Source organism: Bos javanicus, chromosome 28 (genome assembly GCF_032452875.1).
Source record: "Bos javanicus breed banteng chromosome 28, ARS-OSU_banteng_1.0, whole genome shotgun sequence".
Taxonomy (NCBI): domain Eukaryota; kingdom Metazoa; phylum Chordata; class Mammalia; order Artiodactyla; family Bovidae; genus Bos; species Bos javanicus.
Genome location: NC_083895.1, coordinates 44,125,402 through 44,146,557, shown reverse-complemented (window position 1 = coordinate 44,146,557; position 21,156 = coordinate 44,125,402). Strand labels below are relative to the sequence as shown.

Genomic DNA, 21,156 nt, shown 5'->3' with positions numbered 1-21,156 from the left:
GAGCTGATGAGAAGACGTTCGTATCAGCGGTTATGGAGAGGCCAGAGGTGGAGAGGCTTAGAGGTGGAGACGATGTAGCTCTGAGTCCTGGAAGCACAGGGCGATCATCAGGGAGACCCTGGCCTGTGGTGGGGGCGTGTGAGCCAAGGCACAGGTGTGCGTGAGTGGGCAGGTTTTGGGGGGTGGGGGCGAGTGTGTGGTTGGTGGGCGAGCGTGTGGGTGAGCCCGCCCTGGTGGCTACTGTACTCCTTGCTGGACTCCCAGTGTGAAGGACAGACTCTTCCACATTGACTCAAACTGACAGCCAGGCTGTATGTCTTTATGTAAGTGTTCCCTCTTGACCTTGGGATGTGGATGTGTGATGCACTTGGCCGTCAGGTGGAGAGGAGGGCCGTGGAGGAGAGCTCCTCTGGGCAGCGAGACAGAAGCCACCTGCTCAGGAACAGGCTGCATCAAGCGAGCTGTGAGAGCCAGGCGGCGTGGGCTCTGGGGTGTGCGCATCGCTGCAGAGGTGGGTGCAGCACCCTGAGCCTTCCCTGGGTAGGCCGATGATATCCACTGTATCGTTTCCTGCTCCTTTTGTTGTTTCATGGCCTGACGTCCATGCTGTGGGCTCAGAGAAAGCCCAGGCAAGCCCCATTCTTCCAGGTTGCCCCTGAAGAGAAGGGACTGAGCTTAGGACTCCTCCGGTGTCCTGAGGAAAGCTTCACTTGGAGATATAATTTAGCTGAGTTATTTATAGCCAACGTAGACTCTTTTTATATTGAGTTTTAACTGTCCGAGTTGATAAAAACAAATTTAAGCAAACATCATGAAAGAAAATTTTTTCCTTTAATTGATTTCTAGGCGGAATGAAAGGAGAAGCAATTTGTAAAGATAGTTTTTATTGTTGCTCTAAGTGTGTTGGAAGAATGGCGTTTAGAATAATCTTCCAATCTTCTCCTGTTCTCTACTTTTCAACTGAATGTGGGATTCGAAAAAGAAAGTGATGCTGCTGTCTGTCGTCCCTAAAACAAAGTGCTCTTTCTTGTTAGCCTTTATCTCTCCCAAACTCCCCCCACCCTCTGTGACTGCTATTTCTGTTTGCGTTTTTGCATGAGGAAACAGAAAGTTCAAGCAACTTTGTCAACATCGCACGGCTATGAAGTCGTGACGCTGATATCCGTACCCTAAGTTGCTTAATGCAAGAAAACTGTGCTATTTGCTTCTGCCGGCGCCTTTCACTATGATGTCTGGTTAGTTTCAGAGAGAAGCACAGAGACCCAGAGCTCCCTGGAGCCCGGACTGAACACCTCAGCACGCGGTCGCTGTAGCCTCGCTGTGAACAGGTAGGCACAGAGCTGTGAGCTTGGGGTTGGGTATTGGCATGGGAGCGGCTGAACCCTGCTTCTTCTCTTTTTGATTATTAATGAGAAAAGGGAAAGTGAAGTCGCTCAGTCGTGTCGCGACCCTCCGTCCATGCAATTTTCCAGGCAAGAGTACTGGAGTGGGTTGCCATTTCCTTCTCTAGAGTATCTTCCCGACCCAGGGATGGAACCCGGGTCTCCGGCATTGTAGGCAAATGCTTTACCGTCTGAGCCACCGGGGCTTTTTGATTATTAATGAGAAGTCTCTTGCTTTTCAAGGACAACCCGACCCTGTTCCAGTGGCAGGTGAGGAAGCCACGTTTAAGCAGATTTGGATTCGGGGTGACGAGGGACCTGATGGCAGTTGTCCCGTCAGGGTGTTCTCTGTCCTCTAGGAACCAAGTTAGGCTCAGTTTGGAAACAGCGTGCTGTTACATAGAGACTGTCTACATTACGTGAGCTGCACGACAAACAACCACAAAACACAGTGTTAAAAACAATGATTTATTTAGCTTTTGACTCCGTGTTAGGAATTTAGGCTCCGTTCAGCCTAGAGGGAAGCTATTTCCACTGTTAACTATTGCTTCTTCTCTGACTGCTGGCCAGCGCCCTTCCAGTTCAAGTTCCCCCAGACCTTCAGGAAGGCCGACGGCTCAGCTCCGGTTCTGCTCTCCCGGAAAACTCACAGCCGGCAACTCCTTCCCAAAGGGGTTTTTTGCAAAGAAAGGGAAAGGTGAGCAAAGAGGATCGAAGGGCACTGCCACAGGCGGTGTGAGAGAGGAGTCGTGTGCGGCTGACACAGCAAATGAAAATGGGCAGGATCCTGCTGAGGGCCAGCCTCCCCGGGCTGAGACTTACAGAGCTGGACTGAAATAACCTCCAACCTGGCAATCCAGGGCGATAGGTGTTATGGAGTGGCCTTGCTATAAACTCTGTAGGATAGCAGGTTGAAGGTACCAGGTCCCACCGTTCAGGAAGTTCACAGCTGTTGATGTGCGGTGGGGACAGAACAAAGGAGGTGGTCAGAGAGCTGACGGGGCTGAACATGCTTGGAAGGGCCTTCTGAACAGGTGACATGTGGAAGCAAAGGAGTGGGTGGGATAGTTCGGGAGAGAGATTCTCCAGGCTGGTTGGCACAGGAGCAGGGGAGTTTGGATGGTGTGGGGAGCTGGAGCTCAAGCTTCCCGGCTTGCCCCGCTGGGAAGTCCAGGCTGACAGGAGAGACCATGTCGGGGGGCCCCTGCTCATGGCTCCGGGGACCCGAGACTCCTGGCAGGCAGTCTGGTCTCTGCTGAGGGGCCAGCTCCCGGGCTGGAGGGTGAGATCAGGCATGGTCCCAGGTTGTACCTTCTGCCCAAAACAGCCCTGGCACCAGCAGTCAGAGCCGCTCTCAGTGTTTAGATAAAAAGCACCCCTTCGTCCACGTGTGATACTGACATTAGCTGAAAAACTAACCACACAAGGCCACAGTGGCCATGGGGATAGGCACCCCTGGATCTGTGACAAGCCCTCCAGAGCAGGCTGTTCACGGATGAGGCCGCCTCTGCCTGGCCTTCTGTTTGAGCATCAGGAGCCCTTTGGGAATGTCAGACCCTGAAGCCCCCAGCAGGCTTTGTCTGCTTGTCTTTCTGTTGTGAAGAGATTTTCCTGATGTGCTCAACTAATTAGGGATGAGCGGAGCCTAGCATAGCCTCAGGACATCCTCTCCTGTGTGGCAATGAGCGCCATATTCTGCTCCAGCCCCTGCTGCCCTCCAAGACCACTCTCAGGTCCTCATGAGCTTGGAGGGATGGGGGTCGAATGCTTCTATAATACTAGCAACTCTCTCAGGACATGCATTACCCCATGGCTGCACTTTTGGCCTCTTGAGGCAGGAGTCCTGATGGGTACCCTTGGGGGACACATTAGAAGGCCCACCTAGGGACTTCCCTGGAGGTCCAGTGGTTAAGACTTTACCTTCCAATGATGTGGGTTTGATCCCTGGTTGGGGAGCTAAGATCTCACATGCCTTGTCACCAAAAAAGTAAAACATAAAACTGAAACAACATTGTAACAAATTCAATAAAGACTTTAAAAATGATCCACATTAAAAAAAAAATCTTAAAGAAAAAGGCCCACCGAATCCTGTGATTCACTGGTGTTAGTTTGGGTGAATTTCTTAACCTTTTGGAACCTCCGCTTCTTGCAAAGGGGCTGAGAATGTGCACCCCACAGGATGATGGCTGGGTATAAATAATAATGGCATCAAGGCATTTCCTGGGTCACAGGTGTGCTATGAACATGAAGTACTGTGATACTGAGAATAAATACTCAGGCACACTGCCGACCCAACATCCAGAACAAGGTGAAATGTTTACTTTGAATCTAAATCCCAAAGTATTTTTGTTTTCAAACACTCTTGGTGCATATATTTATACACACAACGTGTCGTATAATTTTGAGATACATAAGAGATTATATGGTGATGCATGAATTACGACACTTAAAATGAAGTGGACACTCAAATGAAGAGCCAGAACATCACCAAAGCCACACCTACCTGTTTAAGACATCTGCTCCGAGATGCCTAGCCTAGCTAGGGCCTCAGCGCAGTTGACCCCATCTGATTGGAACTTGCTTCCTGCTGGTTTTGGGGAAGGGAAGGCTGATAGTGGGTAGGAGGAGGTGAAACCATGGGAGAAGCTTAGTTCTGAAGCTGGGAGTCCAGCCCTATGGAACTTGACTTTGATTTCTCTTCTTTACTGAGAGTAACTCTGCCTATTTCCTCAGTTCTCCAGGCCGGAGTTTGTCCTGATGGCTGGAGAGGCCCCGGTGACCTTGTATTTGCCTGGATCAATTGTGGTAACCTCTGGGTTAGACTGGGCCGGGCTGAAGGGTGGTGAGTGGCCAGCTGAGCAGTACCCGAGGCTGATCAAGTTCTGAGGGGCTTACCCTCTCCTCCAGGAGCCTACCAGCCCTTGCCAAGTCACATTGCTACTTGACATCCATCCTTTAGCATCCTCTTCCCCTTTTGGAAGAAACCTCCGTGACTTCTCACCAAGTCCTGCTTGTCCTTCCAGACGAGCTCTGTCTTCATCATCCTACTTAGTCAGGAAATATTGTTGAAGCATCTAGTAGGTGCCAGGCAATGCTCCACACCCCAGATCTCTTGATATGAAAAAAAAAAACCAGATATTCCTTTTCACACGGAGTCTGTGTTCCAGCCTTATGCATTTATTTTCTGGAGAGGAAAAGTCAATCTCCCTCCCCTTGGTCTGCTGGCTCAACCCAGGCAGACCTGGGCTGGGGATGAGTGACAGGCTGTCCCGCCCGAGGCTCAAGAAAAGAGCTTTGGTGGTGTTAGTCCATTGAGGGTACAGCCACTGCCGGCCTTGCTCTGAGATGTTTGACTGGGACCCTTCCTGAACCAGCACTCGGGGAGGAGGGGAGAGATGTTGGAATATATAAGCGGGTAGCTGCCCTGAGTGAAGGTTGGCAGAGGTCGCAGGGTAGGGAGGCGGAGGAGGAAACTGGAAGGGGCCGGGGCACCAGGGAACAGAGAAGCTGCAGCCAAAGCCCGTTACCAGAGCCCGCTACCAGAGCCCGCTACCAGAGGTGGGCAGGCAGGGCCGCCGTGGATCCAAGCTCTTTGTGCATAATGGGACGTCATTTAGAAAATGCACATTCAAACATACAATCGTTACAAGTTTCAAGAGGACAACTGCAAAGCATTAAACTCAAGCATGGGCATGGGTGTTACACAACAACCAGGACACACAGGTGCGGATGAGCAGGAGCCAGAGTGGCTTAGAGTGTGCCCCGTGGCCGTGCCTGCCTGGGGTCAGGGGGAATACCACTCTCACAGGGTCCCCAGTCCAGTGCTGGGGAGTGCAGCTGCCGCGGGTGTGGGAGGGTCATGGTGTGGTGGCAGGCTTGGTCTCACTGGAACTAAAGCCATCCGCAGTGTCCATCCATGACTGTCTTTTAGTGAAGACATTCTGAGGCGGTCTGGGCCAGGCCTCAGGCTAGGCTTGGGGCACAGGGGATGCTTAGCCCTCGTCCTTAGGGAGCAGGGCCCCTGAACACTAGGAACCAGGGGAGCAGAGAAGGGAGTGGGTGGCTCAACCCTCCAGCTTGAAGACGAGAGGTCCTGAGCCCGACCTGGAAACCTGGTAGGAACTGGCATGAGAGGATGGAGGGGAGGGCACCAGGGGCAGTGGGCAGTGTGTGCAGAGATGCGGTGCGACCGATGGGCTCGGCGGAGGTGACAGTGGTCGGGGTGGGGCTACAGAGGCGGATGCATCTGGAATTAATCTGAGCAGGGCGAGGGCCAGAAGGCACACGCTGCTCCACATCTTTGGATGCACCTCTGCCGATCAACTGCTCGGTTCACAGCAATCCGCTAAGCTCTAGCCCTCCCTCCTCCTTGGACAGGTGCCCGCCCAGGTCTCTCTGTTGTGCTCTGCGTTGACCTGGGGTCAGTACTGCATGGTTCATTACTCTGAGGGGGTATGGCTCACCGTTGTGGCCCTGGGCAGTCCTCTTGGGAAGTGGAGCCCCAGGGATTTTTGCAGGGGAGAGACATCCTCTACATGAGGCCCCCCAGCCTTCCTGGCCCCTGCAGAGCCTGGCAAAGAGCAGGGATTTGAGTCCAGTTCTGCCTTTTGCTAACTGTGCAACTCTGGGCTGGTCCCTTACAATCTCTGAACCTCGCTTCTAATCTGCTGAACAGGAATCATAAACATACTTGTCTCTTAGGTTGTCAGTTAAATGAAAAAATACGCATAAAGTGGTTAGCACGGTAGCTGCTGCTGCTGCTGCTAAGTCTCTCAGTCGTGTCCGACTCTTCGTGACCCCATGGACTGTAGCCCACCAGGCTCCCCCGTCCCTGGGACTCTCCAGGCAAGAGCACTGGAGTGGGTGTCATGGCCTTCTCCAATGCACGTAAGTGAAAAGTGAAAGTGAAGTCGCTCAGTCGTGTCCGACTCTTCGTGACCCCATGGACTGTAGCCCACCAGGCTCCCCGTCCCTGGGACTCTCCAGGCAAGAGCACTGGAGTGGGTGTCATGGCCTTCTCCAATGCACGTAAGTGAAAAGTGAAAGTGAAGTCGCTCAGTCGTGTCCGACTCTGTGCGACCCCATGGACAGCAGCCTACCAGGCTCCCCTGTCTCTGGGATTTTCCAGGCAAGAGTACTAGAGTGGGTGCCATCGCCTTCTCCGAGCACAGTCACTAGCCCGTGGTAAAGACTCCACGTCTTTCAGTTATTGTTACGGTTTATACTGTTCTTGTTTTCAGACCAAAAGAGCGAAGTCCTACTTGGCTCTCAGGGACCTCTGTGTGGTGCTGCTGAGCGGGCAGTGCCTGGAGGTGAAATGTGACATCACATCAACAGTGGGAGCTGTCTTCAGTGCCATTGCATCCTTTGCCAGCCTTGGGGAGCTCACCTACTTTGGCTTGGCTTACATGAAAGGTGAGTGGCTCCCAGGTAGCCCACAGCTGGCCTGATGCCTCAGGCAGCCCTGGTGTCTTGGTGTGTGTGTGCTAAGTGTGCTCAGTCACACATTTGTTCCGACTCTTTGTGACCTCATGGACTGTAGCCCACCAGGCTCCTCTGTCCATGGAATTTTCCAGGCAAGAGTATTGGAGCAGGTTGCCATTTCCTACTCCAGGGGGTCTTCCTGACCCAGGGATTGAACCCTGGTCTCCTGTATGGGCAGGTCGATTCTTTACCGCTGTGCCACCTGGGAAGCCCAATGTCTAGGTCCCCGAGATCTGTGCCCTCTAACAAAACTGCCCAAGACTAGGATGCTGCACTTGCACAGCTAGATACAGAGCGCCCGCCCGAGACAGAAATGGGATAAATGCTCAGCTCTGTGCTTTCTAATTTTATTTTTATAAGGTGGTCTGCTGCTGCTGCTGCTGCTGTTAAGTCACTTCAGTCGTGTCCGACTCTGTGTGACCCCATAGATGCCAGCCCACCAGGCTCCCCCATCCCTGGGTTCTCCAGGCAAGAACACTGGAGTGGGTTGCCATTTCCTTCTCCAATGCATGAAAGTGAAAAGTGAAAGTGAAGTCGCTCCGTCGTGTCCGACCCTTAGTGACCCCATGGACTGCAGCCTTCCAGGCTCCTCCGTCCATGGGATTTTCCAGGCGGGAATACTGGAGTGAGTGGGATGCCATTGCCTTTTCTGATAAGGTGGTCACTGGGAGGCAGATAAGTGATATCTCCTCTGAGATAAACATTCATACTTTCTTTTCTGGGTGCTAAGTTTCTTTTCACTGGCACTCTCGTCTTTGTTCCCTCTTCTTGGCCCCTCATGGACCCGACAGAGGTCCTGTGCACTAAATCCAGACAACCTGCTTCTCCTATACTCAGTCGGCTCTTGTCTCACCCTTCGGGCAGAGCTCAGGGCTGTGAGTCTGAGCGTGGTGCCTGCCCGGCTGCTTTTCCCTCTAAACACTCTCTACTTCCATTTCAGGTAAAGAGTTCTTTTTCTTGGATGCTGAAACCAGGTTGTGCAAAATAGCCCCTGAAGGCTGGAGTGAGCAGCCCCAGAAGAAGAGCTCCCCAAATGCCTTTGTGCTCTTTCTAAGGATAAAGTTCTTCGTGAGTCACTACGGGCTGCTCCAGTGAGTGCTGCAAACTTCTTGATTTGTTCCTTAGGTCATTTATGTCTGTTCAGGCTGACATTAGAGATAATGGGTAGGCAAGTGCTTGGCAAGTTAATGTGTGCACACATTACAACAGTTACTGCACCTGGTCTTCTTTTTCCTGGGTTCCAATATGACAGAAAAGGGGGGAAAGTCAGTGTTTGGGGACAAGCCCTGGTCAAAATGAAAGCTTTACCCTTTTGTTTCAAACATATGCCAGTCAAGGTCAAGCTCTCTCTCCCCTGACCCCAACATGCCCACCTCCCAGCAGCTCAGTGATGAGGATGGGAGGAGAGGGTCACGGCTTTGGGACTGGATCACTCTCTCTATTCCTTTGCTTATTAGACATACCATCTGACTAAGTATTCGTTTTCTTACTTGAGCCACAAGAACAAACATCTCCATGGATATGGTGGGAAGTGAGTAACCCTGTGTCTTGGGCACAGAATAGCCCTCAACAAGTGACAGGAGGCACGGTGTGGATAGACAAGCTCACCCTTGCCTTACTGGCATTGCCCTCTGGGTTCCACTGACTTGTATCCCATCTTCTCTCCTTTTTCTGCTTCGCAGACTGAGGAAACCCTCTGGCTTTAGTGCTCTCCTTTGTCCTCAGCGTTCCGGTAACCTTTATTCCTGCATCTCTTTGGCAGGCACAGCTGGACAAGGCATCAATTTTACCTGCAACTTCGGAAAGACATCCTGGAGGAGAAGCTGTATTGCAGCGATGAGATGCTGTTGCAGCTGGGGGTCCTTGCTCTGCAGGCTGAATTTGGCAGTTACCCAGAGGAGGTAGGTGTGGATATCAGGGGCCCTTGGGTGGGGTCACTAGAGAGGCAGTTATGGGACACTGGAGAGCTGTTGTAAATGTGAAGACTGAGCCTGTGTTCTTAGCACCTACCACTGAGATTGGGGTAAACTGCATCCACCCACCCACCCACCCACCCATCCATCCATTCACCTATCCATCCAACAAGTATCCATCAAGTGTTCTTTGCTCGGCTCTGGGGGATACAAAAATGAACAGGTCAAGTTTATACATTGTAAGGTAGTTCTAACCTAAAGTCTTGCCTACAACCAGTAATGTACTAATTTATTGGGCTCATCATCACTGGCTTTCAGATGTTTTGTGCCATGACCCCAATTAAAAAAAAAAAGACAAACATTATAACTCAACCTGTACACATGTGTCCATGTAACAGAAGTGAGGCAAAAGTTTAGGAAATAAGATGCACTTATGTGATACACACTGGTATTTCCTATTATAGTCTAGTTAATTTATAAGTGCTGGTTATGAAGCACTCACAGGTCACCCATGGATTACAGGCAGCAGTTTGAAAACCATTTTTCAGGCTTCACCAATATCTCGCTCTCTTCCCAGCACATCTTCAGAAGTTGCCTCTATGTCTGGAGCCGTCTAAGTCCCTCTTTATCCCCTTGCATTTTTCACCGTCTGGTGTGGAGTATCCATTTCCTTATCAGTCTTGCTGTCAGTCTCTCCATTAGAATGGAATCCACCAGACAGTAAAGATTTTGTTTGTTTTGTTCTGCTGTTTCCCTCACGCCAAAGCAGAGCCTCAAACATGGGGAGTTTGCTTAAGACCAACTGATCTGAGGAGTGGGTGGATGAACTGAGTACAGGCTCTTGGCTGGATAACACTGTGGATAAAGTCATCCATCAGGAAAGTCAGCACCTTGCTTGTCAGGGAAATGTAGTTCAGTTCCCAACACCCAGCCTTCTCTGACCCTCACTTTCCTGCTCCCACTTCATCTACAGGGACTGAGACCTCACTTTCTTGTCTTGGCACGTCCCCACCCTACCCCCTGCCTGGGCAGGCAGTCTCCCAGGGCCAGCCTAGCCCACATAGCCCCTCCCTGCCCCTTTGGCAAAACTCCAGGCCTGTCACTGCTTGGAGCCCCTTTGTGTCTCCTCGATTCTAGAGCTGGAGTCCCATCCACGCCTGGGCCTGCTCACTTCTGCCCGTGTGCTGCTACTTTGAGGGGGTCTTGGGAGGAGAACAGCCCAGGCACATGGAGGGTGCTGTAAGCCACGGGTGCCCTGGCGACAGTCACCATCCTTGCTGCAGCCTCTAGTCCAGCCCTGTGATGGCTCCTACAGACAGGGAAGTGTGGCCTCCCAGGGCAGTGTTGGGCTGACCTTAGCAGGCTCTATAGATTGAAGGAGTTTGTGAGTCAGACGGAATGAGATCCAAACCCTGCCTCTTTTGTTAAGTAGCCACGTGGCATTAGACATTATTTCTCTGTCTCAGCTCTTTATCTGCAAAATGGAAATAGGAGATAAGAGTAGGTCAGAACTACTGCAAGCGTGGAAGGTGGTGATGTATGCTGAGGCCCCGCGACACAGCTGCTCTTTGCAAGTTTTCCTGCCCTGCCCCGGACTCAGGAGCGCTCTGCTGGAGATTTCCTGCCCCGCCCTGGACCAGGAGCGCTCTGCTGGAGAACAAAGACCAGCTTTCAGTCTGTGGATTCAGACATACAGTTTCAACCTGATGCCCGGGATATAATGCTGAGAGTTGACAGAAACAGTAGGCCAGGTCCACTGAAGGCAGCCGGGAGCACACAGGCCCAGACCCTCCCACACGTTCTGCAATCCGGGCCCAGACCTCACCCTGGGCACCCCATTCTGGTGCCCCTTGCGCCCATCAGCTGCCCGGCTTCTGACTGGCCTCACCTAGTTTCTGCCTCAGCCTGGATCTCACCCTTCACCTTCAGCTCCTGCTTGAGATCCTGTCTCACCACCTCTGCTTCTGCTCTGGCCACCGGTGTGGTTCCAAGATATTCTCTGCTGCCCCCATGTGGCCCCTAAAGGCGGACCTTTTCCCTTTCTTGCACACCTGTGTGCATGCATGCGTGTGTGTGAAAGCAACAGATTATACATACCCGTTCATTTGGGCATCTACTCGCTCAACCCTAATTTATGGAGGGCTTGCTCCTTGCTTGCATCATCTAAGCCTGTGTCAACCCTGCAAAGCTGGTGTTATTTCCGTTGCATTTTATTTAAAAAATTTTTTAAAATAATTTTATTTAATTGTTTGTTTTTGGCTTTCCTGAGTCTTAGCTGCCGTGCAGGCTTTTCTCTCGTTGTGGTGAGTGGGGGTTACTCTCTAGCGCACAGGTTTCTCACTGTGGAGGCTTTTCTTGATGCAAGTCACGGGCTCTAGGGCACGAGGGCTTCAGTGGTTTGGGCGCGTGGCCTCAGCAGTGGTGGCCCCCGGGGTCTAGAGCACAGGCTCAGTCATTGCAGTGCTCGAGCTTGGTTGCTCCGAGGCACGTGGGATCTTCCTGGATCAGGGAACGAAAGTGTGTCTTGGGCACTGGCAGGCAGATTGAAGAATTGTGCTTCTGTGAGGTTAGGTAAGCTAGTGAGAGCACAGTTGGGACTCATTTCTAGGGCCCTGCTATCCTATGTGCCAGCACTGCAGTGGGCATGTCAAAGGGCATAAGGAGGTCTCAGAGTGCAGGCCTCTCCCTACATCTGGGTCACTGAGTGAGCAGGAGGAGGGGGCTGGCCCGTCCGGAGCTGCAAGGATTTCACGGCAGCCTTAGTTAATGGGCCTCGAGGCTGGGCAGCGCTGCCAGTCAGATCCAGGAAGGAACCTCGTGTGCCCTTCTAAGGGGTGGATATTTTGTCTGATAAATGGTTCTGGTGCCGGGGGAAAAAACATGATTTGGAAACCACTGCAGTGAAAGACTGGAGGCACTGATGAATTGTAAGCTGGGAAGTAAGTAACATGATTACATTTGCATTTTAAAAAGGGAGACAAAGACAGTTTGGTACAAAAATAAATCTCCTTAATCACATCATTGCAGCAGAACAAATTTCCTCTGGGTGCATTCTCCTCCAGCCTTTGATCACACACGGGGATTTTATGCAGTTGTAAATGTTGCCACATTTGATTTGCATTCTGCTTTCTCACTCAGTAGTATGTCTTCCCTTGGCCTTCCTAATGAGCTTTTGGGATAACCACGTGGCGTGCCTCACTAGGGCCGGAACTTGGCTTTCTTATTTGTTTTCTCGCTCGTGGGCGTCACCTAGAGGCTCCATGGAAGTGCGCATAACCACTACTATTATTGTTCCAGTCGCTTCTAATTTTCCTTTTCAAAATAAATGACAAAGAAAGAAATACTGGTGCTGGAGCTCTTTTAGTTTCACGCTGACTTCTGTTGATCTGACTTCTTTAGTTCTAGCAAAAGGATGCTGGGTCAAAGTTCCTACATTTTTAAAAAATGTTTAATGTCCTAAATGATTTTAAAAAATGCTTGATAGACTTCTGTTTTAGAACAGTTTGAGGTTCTTAGCACAATTGGGTGGAAGATGCAGAGATTCCCTACGTGCCCTTTGGCCCCACATACGCTTCCCCCACTCCCATCGTCTCCTTCTATCAATTCCAATTTATTGCAGCTGATAAGCCTACGCACTGATGTATCCTTATCCTCCGGAGTTCACAGTTACTATTAGAGTTCGCTCTTAGTGTTGTACATTCTCTACATTTGAACAAATTGATAATGACAGATATCTACTCTTACAGAATCATACAGAGTAGTGGGTTTTTTTTTGGCCACACCACGTGGCTTACAGTGTCTTAGATCCCCTACCAGGGACTGAACGTGGCCCTGGCAGTGGCCTAACCACCGGACCACCAGGGAATTCCCCAGAGTACTTTCATTGCCTTGAAACTCCTCTGTGCTCCACCCCCCTCCTCCCCTACCCCTGGCAACTGCTGATCTTTTCACAGTCTCTATAGTCCTGCCATTTCCAAAATGTCATAGAGTTGGGATCATACAGTACATAGCCTTTTCAAACTGGCTTCTTTCACTTAGTAATATGCATGTAGGTTTCCTCCATGTCTTTTCAGCTTGATAACTTATTTCTTTTTAGTGCTGAATAATATTCCATTGTCTGGATGTTCCAGAGTTTATTTATTCACTCACCAACTGAAGGACCTCTTTTGCTTGAGTTTTGGCAGCTGTGAATAAAGCTGCTGTGAACACCCATGTGCCGATTTCTGTGTGGACGCGCGTTTCCAGCTCCTTTGGGTAAATACCAAAGAGGTGATTGCTGGATCATATGGCACAAATGTGTTTAGTTCCATAAAAAATTGAAGAACTGTCTTCCCAAAGAGGTTTAACCATCTTGTACTCCCACCAGTAACTGAATGACTTCCGGGTCTTCCACATTTTGCCAGCATTTGGTGTCAGTTTCTGGGTAGGGGCCATTCTAACAGCATTCTGAACGCTTTTTTGTGTACTGGATTACCAAGCAATTTCTTCCTCTGAGCTGAGCTCAGAACTGGCATGGGCCAGCCCTAGGCTGGAGGATTCTGTCTCCAGCCACATGGGGACTCCTGTGCCAGACCAGGAACATGGGGATGTAGTGGATGCTGTGCCGTTCCTGTCAGACCCCCTCATCAGACCAACGTGCCCATTCCCAGCCCCGAAAAGGCCAGATGCTCCCAGTTTCCAGTTGCCTTCCCCATGGACAGTTGCCCTCAGCTTGCGTCTTGCCCAAGATTAGGCTGGTATTGGCTTCCTGAGACTAGGATGGGCTAATTCAGGAACACCAGGGAAGGGTCAGCTTCTCTATCTGCCAAGCTCTACGTTCCTCACTCCTTCCTGTGAACCTTGAGACCACTCCTCCAAAATGTCTGTGTACCTCTCCGTGCCCCAGAGTCCGTACCAGGGAACTCAGTATTGCAAAGTGAGTGATGGCGAGCCACAGTGTTAGCAGGGCTGCAGCCTCAGGTTTCCAGAAGAGTCGGCGCCGAAGGCTCAGGCCTGGGCTGTTGGTGCCAGATCTTCTCTTGTTTGGGGGACGCTTCTTGATCACTTTGTTGTGAAGAGATGGTGCCATAGACAAGCCTCCCTTGAGAGAGGGGGCAGTGTGCTGGTAGTGCATGCAGATAGAAGTGCTGAGTGAATATATAGGAACACAGCTTTAGAGCCAGGGTTTCACTGTGCCATTGGGGAAGTGGCGTGACATTGCGGAATGGGCGAGGGCTTTGTTTCTGTCACTTCCAAATGGTGTGAACTTAGTTCTGTTAAATGACTTTCTTTCTTGTTCATTTGGCTCATGTTGGCAATGCCAATAATAATACTGTCCTCTTACGATTACCTGGAGGATAGAAAGAGCTAATATGTTCTGGGGACCTCCTGGCATACAGAAGGGGGTCAAAAACAGGTGGCTTCTTTCCCCTTTCCCTTCTGTTTCCGTTACGTGGTTTGGCTCAATCTCTACTATGGTAGAATATGATATCCAGTGGGCACTTCAAAAGAGCATCTTTTCCCGGGGCCCCTAACTGAGTTGCGACTGCAGACAGGCTTCTGTTCTGCTCAGAGTCTTATAGAAGCTGTCTTGGCTGTGTCCCTTTTCTTCTGCATCTTTCCAGCAGGTAGAGAACAAAGCCTATTTTCAAGTTGAAGATTATATCCCTGCAAGTCTCATTGAGAGGATGACGGCTCTCCGGGCCCAAGTCGAAGTCTCAGAGATGCATCGTCTGAGCCCCATGCTTTGGGGAGAGGATGCTGAGTTGGAGTTCTTGAGGGTGAGGCCTTTGGACTCTTGAGGGGGCACGTAGTCAGCAATACCCTCCAGAGATTTCCCTGGGGCTGGGTGTGCTCAGAGCCACAGGGAGATACAGGCACAGGGCCCGAGACTTTTGGAAGTAGATGGCATTGGATATGATCCCCCAAATGAGCAGGATTTACTGGGCCAGGGTGGGCGTGGCAGGCCCTTTCTTCAACCTTGGAGCTCACACTGTCAATATTCTGTGAGTGGGGGCAGGCCACATTTACTGTAGAGACATTTTTGACATCTGAAGTGCAAACTTGAGTGTGAGCCAAAAGCGAAGTCTCTTATGTTGGTGCACAGAGCCTCCAATGCACAGCTTTTGCTCAGTTCACAACTTAACACCCGGAGTGGACCAGGCACTACAGGAAACAGACAGGAAGGACGTGCTTTCTGCCTCTGGGGAGTTTAAGTTTTGCAGGGAGGACAGAAGGGGACCCAGAGGCTTGCAGCACTGTGAGAGCTGATAGCTGCCCAGTGACAACAGAAACAGTACCAGTTACTCTGCTTCAGGACGGGAGGGGCTGGCCGCTCTGCCTGTGCAGATAGAGCTGGGGGTGGGGGAGAGACATGTGGGAGGAGGCCCCCGAGCATCCCCAGGGTGATGTCCCTGGTGGGGCTTCTAGAGTTGGGGAGCAGTTTCAAAAGGGAACTCCAGGGCTTTTATATTTCTTTTTACAATGTCTCCTGAGACAAAAATATTCTGTTTTCTAGCTTTTGATAGAGATAGTCTTTTGAAAGCAGAACTACTGAGGTGAGGGCTATATTTTTTTTGGTCAGTCACTTGGAACTTTCTGCAGCACTTAGTACAGTATAAACACTTGAGTGTTTCGTTTGAGCAGCTCTGGGAGAAAGGCGCTCAGTGTGTTCCCCAATCCAGCCTTTGTTCCGGTTCCTTGCTAAGTGGGTGCAGCATTCCCTTGACAATGAACAAGTGAGGACTTCAAAGCCATGAGCACACCTCTGGTGGAGAGAGGGTGCAGGACCACAGAGCCAGCAGAGAAGCCAAGGATTTGGGTCTGCAGGCCTCTGCGCAGCCCTGGCTTAGTGTGCCTGGCTCGTTGTGTCCCTTCTTCCTCTCATTGAAAGATGACCAGTAGTTGTAAAGGAAGCCACCAACTCAAGGAAAAATGTGGAAACTTTTTTGGGGGATATCTTTTTCAAATTAGTTGATTTACAATACTTCATTAATTTCAAGTATATACAGCAAAGTGAGATATATATATATAAATGACAACCCACTCCAGTATCCTTGCTGGGATAATCCCATGGACAGAGGAGCCTGGTGGGCTACAGTCCATGGGCTTGCAAAGAGTCAGACATGTCTCAGCGACTAACATACACACACACACGCACACACACACACACACACACACACACACACGCAAATAGGCTTCCCTCATGCCTCAGACAGTAAAGAATCCGTCTGCAGTGCAGGAGACCTGGGTTGGATCCTGGGATCACAAAGATCCTCTGGAGAAGGGAATGGGTATCCACCCCTGTATACTAGCCTGGAGAATTTCATGGACAGAGAAGCCTGTTGGGCTACAGTCCATGGGGTTGCAGTCAGACACAACTGAGTGAATGCACATTCACTTTTCACTTCATTCTTCCCCAATGAGACAACACGATCCATTTGTATGTGTTCATCCTTCCCTCTTTTGTCTGTGCATTCACATGTGTACATGCACTTACGTTTAAAACTGGATTTATATTATATAGTCAGTTTTGTGGGCTGTTTTTAAATCTCATCTCACTATTGAAACTTTCTTTTGAATCAACACATGAGGTACCCCAAATTTTTTCTCAGTATCCTGTAATTTGGCACATAAATTATTATAAATATGGGACTATTTTAAACAACACTGAGATTCATATTTTTTTCTGCATATGTCTTTAGCTGCATTTCTGCTTAATTTCTTAAGGATAGACTCTCATGAGTAGAATCACAGGGTCAAAGGTTAGAAACATTTTATACAATGTTGGCATATACTGCTGACAGTCTACATCACAGACATCTCTGTTCATTTCTTGTCCCTTCTTCCAGGTTGTAAATGTCCAGAGGGCCTTGGATCCCCAGAACTCAGCACAGAGACCAGTTACTCCAATAAACATTTCCTGGATTATTTAATTATAGCTCCTGGTGGCTCCCTTTTCCATTATCAGATGACACCTATTGGCCTGCGCTTCACTGATGACTAATGCTGCTAGTTCATCAGATTTGGCGAGAGTCCAGTTTGGGTACTGCTGCTGGCAAGATTCACACCTATATTAGCATATTAATCTCAGAACAACTTGTTCAAGGTTAACTTGGTGTTTTCCAAACTTCTTCAACCATGGAGCCATTTTTCCACATAACTAGGGATTGCCATATGCTGTTAAAATATTTTCTTTTTGTTGTTGAAGTCATACTGATTGTACCTTGTATTTTTTCCCACTTAGCATTATAACCTATGCATTCCCCAGACAAATACAAATGCTTTGTAAATATCCCTTGCAAAGCTTGCCCAATAATCCCTTTTAAGGTGGTACCTTTGTGTTTAGTTGTTCAGTCATGTACTACTCTTTGTGACCCTCTGGACGAGATTCCTCCATCCAAGGGATTTTCTGAGCAAGAATACTGGAGTGGGTTGCCATTTCCTTCTCCAGGGGATCTTCCAGACCCAGGGATCAAACTGATATCTCTTGCGTCTCCTACACTGCAGGCAGATTCTTTACCTCTGAGCCACCAGCTTCCCTTACCTTTAGGTGATACCTTTTAGGTAGGACCCTATAGGTGGTGGTTTAGTCACTAAGTCGTGTCTGACTCTTGCAACCCCACGGACTGTAACTAGCTAGCCAGGCTCCTCTGCTTTTGGGATTCTCCAGGCAAGAATACTGGAGTGGGTTGCCATTTCCTTCTCCAAGTACTCTATAAGGCGGGGCCTTTAGGAACATTTATTGCAAGGAACTAGTTTTCTCAACCCAACTCTGGAAGTCTGCACCAAACATCACTCTGATCAAAGGGTTTTGATCTTGGTCATTTGGTATATTTTCTTAGGACAGATTCCCGGAAGTGCAATGATAAGTCAAAGAAGGGCAGGCCTAGGAAGATAAAGCTTTTCTACAAACGAGAAGCAGGCGAAAGAGACCGGATGAGGAAGTCTGTCCCAGGAAAGCCCCGTAGGGTCCTGCTCTGTTACAGAACAGCACTGAACCATTTTAAAAATGTTGTGGGTCCAAGTACTTCAATATCATATCCCTTTCTATATAATTAAAAAATTAAAAATTAAAATAAAAACTAAACAATTTAAAAAATAAAAGAAAGTCTAATAGAGGCTATTCTATTGATGAATAGAATCTTCTACTGATGATGAATATTCGATAGAATTCTATTCTATCGAATATTCTATTATTCTATTGATTCTATTCTAATGATGACTATTTTAGTGCTTTAATTTTTTTTTTAGAAATATCACATCAAATTCTTTAAAAGAATTTATGCAGTTGTTTTGGGTTGGCCCTGCTTTGTCGTACTTTAGGCACATGCTCAGTCTGGCCATTGGACATTTCAGCACTGATGTCTGGTAATACTGTTTTAGACGATGACAATGACAGTGACGATGACAGGCTCTTTCCAAAACTGAAAGAAACAGCGAGATTCTGGCTGCAGAAATGTAATCAAGATCATGCAAAAGGCTATAGGTTTTGTAGGCAGTGTGACCTATCTGCACAGATTACTTATCAGTACAGGGAGAAAAGACAGAAAAGGGTTCGAGAAAGGAGCTCTCCAAAGCCATAATTTGTCCTCAGTTTTGTGAGGATGAGAGAGATTGGGCAGGATTTTGTCCCCTCTGCTCTGGGGTAGGATGAGCACCGGATTTCACCCCTGAAACCCTTCTGAGAGAGTTTCAAATGTGTGGAGAGCACATGTACACATTCTTAGCCCACTTGCCTTGAGCCTAGGTGCATCAGTCTTCTAGTAAGAACTGGAGTCTACCAGGTGAGGATGAAGATGGCAGAGACCAGAACAGAGACATGATTACCATTCAGACATAAAAAAAGAATATCTGGATTAGGTTTACACACCAGTCTCTGAAGATTTTGGTTAGCCTGCTGCAGTTCCCAGCTCTGACTGACCCTCAGGTTCCTGACAAAATTCTGTCTCCTAAACTGGAAAACTGAAGACAGATCTTGGACTGTGGGGACCCCACCCAATCACTGCCACATGCTGAGAAATGCCAGTGATTGCTCCTTTTTTCTGCAGGATGTTATCTTGTTTTAATAGTGCTGCTGATCATTTGGAAGGCTGCTTTCTGTGCCTGGGACTCAGTTTTTCCCCCTGTAAAATGAAGGGGTTGTATCAGTAGTACTGCAGTAGGCTTTAGAAAAAGAAATCCCTGTGAGATGATTCAGAAGAGTCTGAATTCTACAACCTTGTTCAGGATATTATTATTTTCTGGTATCCCTTTCATAATTAATATCAGTGTTCCTAGCATCTCAAGGTACTTCATTAGGGAAGGATTCCTTCATTCTATTAATAAAATATAACAACACCATCATATTAGAGGTGCAGAGAAATGCTGTAGTAAGGAGATATGTGTAGCTTAGTGTTTCCGAAACTTATTTGGCAATCTTACTCTTTTTTTCAGAACATCTGTTAAGGTTTTTTTTTTTTTTTCCCTCATGGAATGGTTTGAAATCCATTATTTTAGACCAGTGTGCCTGTTTCTTCTTAATTGGCCTTGTTCTCATTCTAGGTCGCTCAGCAGCTCCCGGAATATGGTGTGCTGGTGTACCAAGTTCTTCCAGAGAAGACACGGCTGGAAGGGGAAATGGCTCTGGGGATCTGTGCCAAGGGTGTTATCGTATACGAAGTGAGAAACAACAGCCGAATTGCAACTTTGCGGTTTCAGTGGAGAGAAATTGAAAAGATTTTGGCTTATGTGAGTGTCACTCAGTTGATATGACTCCGGCTTTGTTTTCCTTTGATCTCTTACCCCTTTAAAGGAACAATAGGTCAGATGATCTTCTCCTAAGAAGTTAAGCTCACAGCCTGTCAGCTAACCTGTACTCCGTTGACTATGGCATGTTTGGGAGAAGTCTACCAGGGGATTTGAGTCCCCTGGAGGCCACTTCTTCTGCCATCCTTCACCCAGGCCCCTGTCACCTCCACTGGCAGCCACTAGCCTAAAGGACTACACCTTCCCTCTGGGTGAAGTTCTTTTAGTTTGGGGAATCTATTGATTTTGGGAGTGGCAAGGTTGGGAGTGGCAGATGGGGAAGGAGAGTTTGAAGTAGGTGCAATGGAGTCTGCATGCTTTTGAAACATTTTCCTTTTATTTTAATTTTCCCTTTGCACACATAGTGGGGAGGCATCTGGCCTGTCTCCCATGGACTACAGATGTGAAAACATTTGTCAGTCATTAAAAAAAAATTACAGTAATAACACACCTATTAAATGTACAGTGTTTGAAATAACATTTGAACATCATTTATTCGAATTTAGTTACAATTAATTTTCATACTGCTCATGGGGTTCTCAAGGCAAGAATACTGAAGTGGTTTGACCTTCTCTTCACCAGTGGACCATGTTTTGTCAGAATTCTCCCCAATGACCTGTCCATCTTGGGTGGCCCTACACAGCATGGCTCATAGTTTCATTGAGCTAGACAAGGCTGTGGTCCATGTGATAAGTTTGGTTAGTTTTATGTGATCGTGGTTTTCATTCTGTCTGTCCTCTGATGGAGAAGGATAAGAGGCTTATGGAAGCTTCCTGATGGGAGAGCCTGACTGAGGGGGAAACTGGGTCTTGTTCTGATGGGCAGGGCCATGTTCAGTAAATCTTTAATCCAATTTTCTGTTGATGGGCGCGGCTGTGTTCCCTGCCTGTTGCTTGACCTGAGGCCAAACGATGGTGGAGGTAATAAGGACAGTGGCGACCTCCTTCAAAAGGTCCCATGATGCACTGCTGCACTCGGGGCCTTCCAAATGCAGCCTGAAGCAGCTGGCCCTGAAGCGGGCCACTGACGACCCACCCCTCTGCCGGAGACTCCCGGACACTCATGGCCATGTCTGGGTTAGTTTCTTGTGGGGTCACTGCTCCTTTCTCCTGGGTCCTGGTGCACACAAGGTTTTGTTTGTGCCCTCCAAGACTCTGTTTTCCCAGTCCTGTGTAAGTTCTGGTGGTTCTATGGTGGGGTTAATGGTGACCTCCTCCAAGAGGGCTTATGCCATACCCAGGTCTGCTGCACCGAGAGCCCCTGCAGCAGGCCACTGTTGACCTGCACTTCCACAGGTCAGTTTTCATTCCAATCCCAAAGAAAGGCAATGCCAAAGAATGCTCAAACTACCGCACAATTGCACTCATCTCACACGCTAGTAAAGTAGTGCTCATAATTCTTTAAGCCAGGCTTCAACAGAATGTGAACCATGAACTTCCAGATGTTCAAGGTGGATTTAGAAAAGGCAGAGGAACCAGAGATCAAATTGCCAACCTCTGCTGGATCATCAAAAAGCAAGAGAGTTCCAGAAAAACATCTACTTTTGCTTTATTGACTATGTCAAATTCTTTGACTGTGTGGATCACAACAAACTGTGGAAAATTCTTAAAGAG

The 21,156-nt window shown here is 48.7% G+C and overlaps 1 protein-coding gene across 4 annotated transcripts in view; it reads left to right on the top strand.

The window, feature by feature from the left end:
- FRMPD2 (FERM and PDZ domain containing 2) overlaps nt 1-21,156 on the top strand; it is a 103,142-nt gene that overhangs the window by 41,885 nt on the left and 40,101 nt on the right. For 3 of the 4 annotated variants that reach the window (XM_061405618.1, XM_061405620.1, XM_061405616.1), the window contains 9 exons: nt 379-511; nt 1,241-1,328; nt 1,953-2,079; nt 4,116-4,187; nt 6,623-6,797; nt 7,807-7,957; nt 8,629-8,767; nt 14,383-14,538; nt 19,301-19,486. In XM_061405618.1, coding sequence (XP_061261602.1) covers nt 379-511; nt 1,241-1,328; nt 1,953-2,079; nt 4,116-4,187; nt 6,623-6,797; nt 7,807-7,957; nt 8,629-8,767; nt 14,383-14,538; nt 19,301-19,486 — 1,227 coding nt within the window. Of the gene's footprint in view, nt 1-378; nt 512-1,240; nt 1,329-1,952; nt 2,080-4,115; nt 4,188-6,622; nt 6,798-7,806; nt 7,958-8,628; nt 8,772-14,382; nt 14,539-19,300; nt 19,487-21,156 lie in introns of all 4 variants that reach the window. The other variant, XM_061405617.1, reaches the window with a different exon arrangement.